Genomic DNA, 9,285 nt, shown 5'->3' on the forward strand with positions numbered 1-9,285 from the left:
ATCCCATTTTCATGGGATTACTAAAGGCGAAAATGAGAGATGACATGGCAAAACCAAGTGGACTGAATTGACAAATATTTAAAGATTATATTCTTTTTTTTTTTTGGGTTTTTAAATAATATTATCTTTTAAGTTTGAACATCTCATAAGAGAAATATATCAATTTGAAATTGTCAAATAATTTTCTTCTCAAATCATTATCTATGACAACGATGTGTATTATAATATTCATATACAGACGCAATAGCCACGTTGGATGTAAAAGAAAGGGGACATAACCCGTTCGTTCAATTCAAAATTGCCATAAGCCGGCAATTCTTAATTTTAGTATAATCTTGTATAGTGTATATCTTCTTAATTCTTAGCAATGGCAGTCTTACACGAGGAATTGAGGATGTGAAAGTAGATTACACAATTGACGATCAAGAGACCAAGGGACCCAGAAAAGATTTCAATACCTATAAAAAGATGATCAGATTTGCAAGTTTCTTACAATTACCCGTAAGCAGTACTAAAGTAGCTCTTACCAATGTTATTACATAAGATTTGCAACACAGTCTTGTTGGTAGGTCCAACGCACCTAGGGGTTTTAAACTGACTAAGAGCAGCTCCCAATCCAAGGTAATGATCTAAAATCTGTTGGAAGGTGCCCTTCAAAACAACTCGGAGTTCGAGCGGCCCTATGGCATTGACCTTGCGTGCACTGACATAACCTGCGTCGACAAAGGAACGATCCAAACAATTGCAGCATTCTTTCAAGACCTCGTCATTGACTTCACCACTGACTTCCCAGAAGATCACATAGTGACCAGGATCTGTTGACAAATCAACATGACTCGTAAAGTCAACTACTTCTTGTTTTTCTTCAGCTAAAAGCTGGGCAGCTTCGTCGACAGATAGCTGCAAATCCTTCTCAGTGTTCTTGTCAATGTTTATGGTTAGCAATAGGTTCCTCCTGCAAATAAATTTGAGTTCTGGGGTTGAATTATGGAAGCCCATAACCTTCACCACATCCCCTAGCCGGTACCGATACAAACCTGCAGATTAACATTCAAAGAACAAAAGATTTTATGTTTTATGATCATATTCCAAAGGCCTACATACTAGTCTTATCACATTAAGATAGCACAACTTCAGTGTGGGATCAAGAAATAAATTTTCCCTTTTTTTTTTTTAAATTGGAGAAATCAGAGTTAGACACATACATATGTACTTACATGCAAATTATGCAAGTGCATTGCAGGAAAATAGACTACGTCAAAACTAAATGTTTGAAAATTTGCAAACTAGCACTACATACAGACCCAGGATTGAGCTGCCAACAACTAAAATACAAGACTTTCTCATTGAGTACCCATCACACTTAATATTAATATGATTAGGTTTGTAATTTCTTAATAATGGATGAGCACAGCTAGGTCTGATTCACATGTCCCAACTCAATTTTTTTGCAATGAGACAAATTTACCACCTCAATCGTTCACCCACTCCTGGGATCCAGAGGATTGTCATATATTAAATGAACAGATAGTATTATTCATTCATGTATTTAGTCAAACAACAAATATGACAATTTGAAACCTTATAGAATTAAAGAGACAGCCATCACTTTACATAATGGTAATCTGTATAATATCTTGCAGGGCAGCAGCAAATACATTGAACAAAATTATACTTGTCTCCTTCAGAAGACTGCTTCTGCATTCGCAGACAAATAGTAGCTAATTACCAAATATGAAGTTTCATTTTTCAAAAGAATAAGATAGTGAATTTATGGCAGACCACATATGGGAATTCTTGAGAAGAGTGATCCTGCAACTTAAATGGGGAACATTAAGGAGCCAGCAAACACCTAATAAAAGCTAGAAATGAGTACAAAAAAAGATCAGTTAATGTGTACTCTGTAATCCAATAACCGATGCATAGAGCCCTACGCTCACATGGTGAGCAATTATAGCAAAGAAAATTCCATTAAATGGCTACTAGCAAATAGACAAAGGCATCAAAATCCAATACAATGACTCAAGGTATCAAGTATCAACAATTAATTAACTGCACAATAGACAATATAACTAGTGATTTATCAAAGTTCCTGCATTGCATTGGTTGGAACATGAATACTTAATTATCAATTTGCGATTAAGAAATTATTCGTGTAAGACATTTTCATACCTGCAACATTGGTGACAATGATCTCATACTCTTCCCCAACTTTGACTTCAGTCAATCCTACTGGCTTGGGTTCTATGCAAAGAACTTGGCTCTCAAGATTCCCCAACCTCTGAGGAATGAACTCAAAATATCCGATATTAGGAAGCACAGCAAACGTAGCCAACTCTGGGGGCAAACTTGGATTCACATTTGCTCCAATCCACCCCTCAGAAGAACCATAATCAGCGCTCATAAGAGGAAGGTCCCCTGCATAGTGCCTCAACTTTTTCAGATAATGCTCCATTGACCCAGTCATGATTCCAGACAGGTACTTCGCATTAGGAAAAAGCTCAGGTATTAACCCATACCAATTACTCAATCCTGAGCATTTTTTATGGATCAAATCGGCCAATTCAGGATTTGGCTTGAGAATTTTTGACATAGCCGCCCTGATTGAAGGGACAGTGATTCTGCTGGAAAGAACCCCTTCCCTTATATCATCACATAGCTCTTCCCAAACGAGCTCAAATGTCCGAAAAGCATGAACAAGACTATGGGCAAAGGTTGAGAATACAAGTTGAATCTCTTCCCTGAAGATCAGCCCACATAGGAGATGGCAGTATAATGATTGGTGGAAATCAGGACCAAAGATTACTTCATCAGGGCTACAACATTGTGACTGCATCGCCTTCATTTCTGCTTTAAATGTTGAACTGCGATAGACATTTGTAGTAGCAGTTCCAGCATTCAGACCCCCCTTAGTTTTAGATTGCTTGCTGCCGTATATAAACTGTAAGGCCTTTCCTTTCCCAATTGGGAATTCTCTGCACATAAATAATACCACCACCCTCTTCATCAACTAGAGATAATAAGCTTTTCAATCAAGCTAAATTGAAAAAATTTATAGCTTTATTGTATTATCTACCATCTAGCAATAGGTTCTTATTTGATACTAGAACAAAAATAAAACTTTTGAAACATAGCAGAAAAGGAATAAGATTCTTCTTTGAAAAAATATATATAAATAAATAAAATCACACAAGTACCTGTTTCTAAAGGCGTAGGAAGTTCGAAAAATCTGCAGGGTGGTTTCCATCAATTCATCATTAAAGGGTAGAAATTTGGGCTTTCCTTGAGTCGTCCCAGAACTGCAACAACACAAAATACATAAAATTAATAAAATTGTCAGATTCAAAAACCTCTCTTTGACTAAAGAAACATATAGATTACATGCCTCCGTGATATAGTCGTAATGGGCTTGCCAGTGAGGATTGGTGAAATATCACCATCTATAATTCTCTGAATATAAGGCTGCAAGTCCTCATGAGTGACAAGTGGAACACAAGACTTGAAACTTTCGGGATCGGTTCGTCCATTGAGGCCGAGATTTTGCAAGTACTCAGCCGATGCGTTTTCTTCCAAAATCTTCCTCAGAGTCTCTCTTTGAATTCTCTCCGCGTCCTTTGTGATCGTTTCGAATTCCTCTATCAATTCGTCTACATCCACTGTCTCCATCTTTTCTAACATTTTCAGCTGCAGCAAACAAAATACCAATCAGAGAGATTAATTACATATTTTAAAAATATATATATATATATATATACATATATATAAGCTCCTCGTGCTGAAAAAGAGATTGATTGCCAAATTTGCTATAAATGGATGGATGAGGTTGAAATTTTGAGAGGAAAAAAGGGGAAAAAAAATAAAAAGCCTCACCGAGCCAAGAGTCAATCGCATAGCCGATTGTTTTCAAAACCGACGACGAAGAGGAAATGAAGCTTTGAAGTTTTAGTATTTATTGAGCTATAGTCAACTCTGTCAACTCTCTTTAACTTTGTACGAAAATTATTCTTATGAAAGGTAATTGAATTTGAACAATTAAAAATGGACGCAGTTGCTGGAAAATTTAAAAAAAAAAAAAAAAGGCCGCTGAAAGCTCGAAATCAAACTGAACTCCAGAGCTTGGAGATTACACTCGAATTGTAAAAAACTTTCAGCAAAGATCATATAATAAAATAACAGCGAATAAATATACTCGGTGCATACAACAAATGACTGTTTATTACAAATTTACAACAAACAGAAAGCTGATTTCTTAAAAAGAATACGGAAGAGGAAAAATTTCATTTCAAGAACTTGGAAAGCTGATCAACAAGAACAACGTCGCTTTCATGGAAATGAAAAATAAACAAAATACCTGCAGTCGCAGAGAGTGAGAGAAATAGTCTAACAGTCACAGGGAGAGAAGAGGAGCAAGCTTTACGAGTCAGTAACGTTGTTTTTGTTTTTATTTTTATTTTCTATATACAGAGAGAGAGTGGACTCAATTTTCGACGAGGTTCAGTGAATGACGTTAAGATTTTCACCGACTTCAATGCGTTGAGTGTGTGTTCGTTTGATATTTTTCTTGAATAAATTGACCAAAAATATGATGAGACGGGAGAGCCAGATGGATGAAGGTGGGCTTTGCTTTTAAAATTAAATAAAAAATAATAATATAGGCAATTGTCTGATGCCTGATGGTGCTTCTATTGGCTTTGGTGGTGGTGACTGAGGATATGATGGGCGAAGATTCTCTTTGGCTCTGCAATATATATATACACTCACAGTCTCACACACACAATATATAAGCGTGCAAGATCCCGCCGACGCCCCGCATTACCTCATGCGTGCCGTCGGCTTTTTGCGAAATACCGATTTTGCCCGTTGTTTATTCACCCAATGACTCGAAGATAAGATTAGATTAGTGGGACTTTCTTATCACAAGAGATTAAAAAAAAAAAAAAAAGAGATTATTAGGACTTTGTTACGTCTATAAAATGACAATCCTGACCTTCCTTCTATTTCTATATCTGGCTTTACCTGTGAGATGCAAACAGGGAGGTTGAAAAAGATGCTGCTTAAAGGCAGATTTTACGTGGGTCTCACGCAGTAAAGGTACTCTGATTCCTAATATGAGCTTCTACCCTCAGATATCTCAATAATTAAATCTCTAACTGGTGGTGTGGCATCTGAGTCACACAATTAATATAGTAATTTATCTAATAAATACATTATCCCATCTCGTTGAAGGTTATATGATAAATCAAAGCAAAAGATTATAAATCTCAATAAATGCTTGCCTTTTAACTGATGTGAGAGTTTTCAGTTTACTTCATCAAGTAATTTTGCATTTAACCAAAGGAAGTGAGGTTACTTTTTTTTTTTCTTTTCTTTTCTTTTAAATTCCAAAAAAGAAATTAGATGATGATGATGATAATAACAATAATATTGAGCCACCGTTAATATGATGTTAGAATTTTGAACAAGGATCTTGCTAAGGGTTGTAGTTTTTAAAATAATTATTATTAGTTATTCTATATAAATAATATGTTGTGAAGAGAATCAATTAAATATTTGATAAAAATTATTTTTAAAAATATTGTTGAGGTCTGAAAAACAATCATATACATCTGGTAAATTTTATTGGTAAACTACTATAAGAAAGTAAATAACTGAATTAGACACAATATTGAATAAATGTGATTTAAAAATATATATAAAATATTTTTTTTATCATGAACGTATAATAATTGGTAATAAAAATAAATATTTTATATTATTAATTTTATTTTTTATTTTGTTATCACAACATAATTGGTAATAATAATAATTTCTTTAAAGTTAATGACTTTATTTCCTAATTAATAAGGATAACTTTAGATTTTTATAATAAATATGAAATTGTATTAAGAATAAATGTGATTTTTAAAATTAAATTTTGAAAATTTACACTTTTCCAAAATCGTAGGATGAAGTAATTTTACCGAAAATAATGTCTAAATATTTTTTTTTACTAAACACTAAAATTAAATTTTTTAAAATCTTTTAAAATTATTTTTAAACCTCTAGAAAACAATCTAAGCATGCCCGAGTCAACAAAACACTTTGATCAATCGCCCACATTACGAAATTGAAGCCTATAGGAATGTAGAAAATTTCATGGGGATGGTGAAATATCCATTCGTGATGTTTTGATTTGGAAATTGGAATGGTGACTAATAATGGCGTCGTTGATTGCAGTACAAGGTTGTGGAATTTTGTGCCTTGCGAGAACGTGGTAGCTGCCTAGTGGAGGCCACGGCTGTAGCAACGGGTCAATTGCATTTATTTTAGCGGCACCATGATGTTTTATTGATAACAACACATTCAATTTATTTTCTTCAAAAAAACAAATCTCGAAATTGGTTGGTTTGGTCAATAATTAATAAATACTGGTTCATGAATTTTAGCAATTGCGTTTTTTTTCTTCTTCTTTTAAGTGCTTAGATTAAACGAAATGCTCATAAAAGTCAAGTACCGCTTCTTGGAATGTTCGGTTAATTTGTCCCCGTCAATATATTGATTGAATTTCATTTTCACAAAGGACAATTTGTGTTTTTTTTTTTTTATTGAACGAAATGATATCGATATAATATACTTGAATATTGTTTAAAATGGCTCAACTCCCTTGATATTAAGAGAGCACAATGTTTTTTTTAAGCTATATTTATAGACATCTAATCATATAATATATTTGTAAATTATAATAATCAAAATAACACTGACGTGTGAACCGAGATTCCATTTACAAAAATTATTAACGTTTTTCATTAAAATCAATCTAAAATTAGATGACAATCCACATGATCTTTGAGGTAGATTAGATGTTCCTCGAGTGTTAAATGAGAGTCGAATTTTAGATTGTGTCATAATAAAATTATTAAGGAGAGTCCCCGATTAATCTTTTTTTATTATAAATATCAATAGAGATATGATTGTAATATATATCAATATATTAAAAAAAATTAGATGATAATCCATCATGCAGCCATCGCCTAAAAAACTATTAATAGATTAAGTTTAACAAAATTTTGGTGCGTGTATCATTTTTCTAATTCAAAAAATTATACTAATTTTGTCTATTTAAATTGGCGTTTCCACAGTTAATATTTTCCTTTTATTTATTTTTTCTTGTTTTTCGTATTAAGGCAAACAATTAACCAAGGTCAATCTTAAATTATAAGCACAGATCTTATAAAATTATAAACTTTTCAAATATAAAACTAAGTAGACTTGCGTGTAGCATTGTTACTGAATATGCTTTTTCAGTTTTGCTTATTATATGCATTCATCTAAAACAATGTTAATTGCATTCATACGAGCTTAGAGAATAAACAATTTTATACTTTCATTTGAAAAGGACAAAGATATTAAAATATTTTTGTGGCCATTTTTCTCGTTCAACTTTGTTTTGTATTGATAAAGATGGACTTTGGAAGTTTTGTAATTTAATAGTATACTTTTTTCTCCTTTTGGATATCCTTATATTCAGTACTTGTCCAACCTGTGAACCTTGTCTTTCTCTAAATTAAAAAAATAATCCGCATCTAATGCAATAATATGTTTTAAGGTGCACCGTAAATCATATTTCAATTATTTTTGAAATCGACGGATAAGATCAAAGGCTTTGCCGCTTTTTATAATCACTCACGGTAAATGGCAAGAAGAGGCATTATGGATGATGCTTTGCTTGCCCATAACTATAGCCATGTGACATGTAGTTTTATAAAAACAAGGTGATTGCTGATTAGTCAATCATGAGCGTCAATCATGAGCTGGTTTCTTCAATTTCATATACCCAAAAACAAATCTTCTCAATAAATATATATATACACACACCCAAAAACAAATAATAAAAGTTTTAAAAAAATTAAAAAAAAAAAACAACATATTAACGTCTATCAGGAGATATGCATTAAAAGGTTACTCAGGAGAAAAAAAATTAAAAATGATAATATTAAAAAACAATCGACTGAATTAGACCAAAAATTGACTTATTTTTAGTTTATTATTAATAAATGAAACTCGTTACTTTCATAGAGGGCAACAAGGTAGATGCCCAGATAAATATTTTTCGATAATCGTTATTTGTCGGACAAAAAGAGAATTGGTGAGCATCGTTATTATGGAAATTATAATTAAGTTTAATTTTGGTTTCACGTTCGTAATAAATTTCTTTACATTATTTATTTATTTTATTTAAAAAAAAAAAAGCTGTTACGTCTTACGCCAATCGAGTTTATCAGTTGCTAACCCCAATTTTAAAAAATTTGAGTTAAGATAAAATATCGTACAAAAATGACTCATATTTTACGGCGAAATCTAAGTAAATATATATATATATATGTGAAAAACACATATTGCATCAATCATCTGTTAAAAGCCTCACGTAAAGAATGCCTGCAAAACACATAACAGATGATAAGCTTAGACCGACAATTTAGTCTCGTCATTCAATCGATGACCAGGCAGCCTTTGGCAACCACCTGACCAGCCGTGATTCAATGAAACACAAATGGCATGACAGAGTCTATTGGCAAGAAGAACCGGGAAGAAGACGAGTATGTATGTTTGAAGAGCGAGTCTTTGTTTAAGATATTGCATGCGCACTCGTATTTAGGGGTTACTCTTTCAATAAAAAGTTGTAACAATCCATTAAATATTTAGTAACGCAACAACAGAATTAATTTGGGGGAAAAAGAAGAGGGAAGAGGAAGGCTACCCTTCAGAAAATTGGAATTGAGAAGAGTGAGGATATTAGAAGATTTTGGCACAACCGGGTGACATTATTCCGTAATCATAATAACTAATATAAATTTCATTTACATACCTTGGTTCAAAATTCGGTGTATTTAATTAAAACCGGGGAAAAAAATGGAGCCGGAATAGAAATGGCCGAACCTTTGGTGGGTCATTGTATGAAGTAATAATTATTAAACTTTAATAGATACATGATTTGCGGTAGTATCGGCGAAAAGTTGATTGCTAGTTCGTTTTGTCTGTTTTATTTTATTTTATTTATTCTTGTTGATGTTGTTATTATTATTATTTTGTTGGTTTAAGAATGTCATACTTTCATTCATTGAGATGAGAAAATAGTAAGTAGTAACATTACATTAATTTGGAAACTTGCCAGCCAAACAACAGATTCCATGTTCCTTAAAAGCCTTCTTAACTAAGGAGTGAGCAAAATAAAGTTTGAAATTTTTCTTTGTACTTCATAAGTTTGCTACCCTTTCTATTACTTAATAAGTTTGCTACCTCTTAGCA

General features: G+C 32.7%; 1 protein-coding gene across 2 annotated transcripts; it reads right to left on the reverse strand.

The window, feature by feature from the left end:
• Positions 1–428: 428 nt before the first annotated feature.
• LOC18049830 (jasmonic acid-amido synthetase JAR1) lies at positions 429–4,759 on the reverse strand. Of its 2 annotated transcripts, none has more exons than XM_006444818.2 (5): positions 4,352–4,759; positions 3,386–3,684; positions 3,198–3,299; positions 2,173–2,975; positions 429–1,037 (listed from the first exon to the last, which is right to left on the reverse strand). In XM_006444818.2, exons 2-5 carry the CDS (start codon positions 3,676–3,678, stop codon positions 496–498), a joined length of 1,740 nt encoding a protein of 579 aa, XP_006444881.1. In that variant the 5' UTR covers positions 3,679–3,684; positions 4,352–4,759; the 3' UTR covers positions 429–495. The 2 variants fall into 2 exon arrangements, with proteins under 2 accessions (XP_006444881.1, XP_024043897.1); XM_024188129.1 differs by lacking the exon at positions 4,352–4,759 and adding an exon at positions 3,871–4,042.
• Between the last annotated feature and the right edge of the window lie 4,526 nt (positions 4,760–9,285).

Source organism: Citrus clementina, unplaced genomic scaffold (assembly GCF_000493195.1).
Source record: "Citrus clementina cultivar Clemenules unplaced genomic scaffold, Citrus_clementina_v1.0 scaffold_3, whole genome shotgun sequence".
In the NCBI taxonomy this organism is placed as follows: domain Eukaryota; kingdom Viridiplantae; phylum Streptophyta; class Magnoliopsida; order Sapindales; family Rutaceae; genus Citrus; species Citrus x clementina.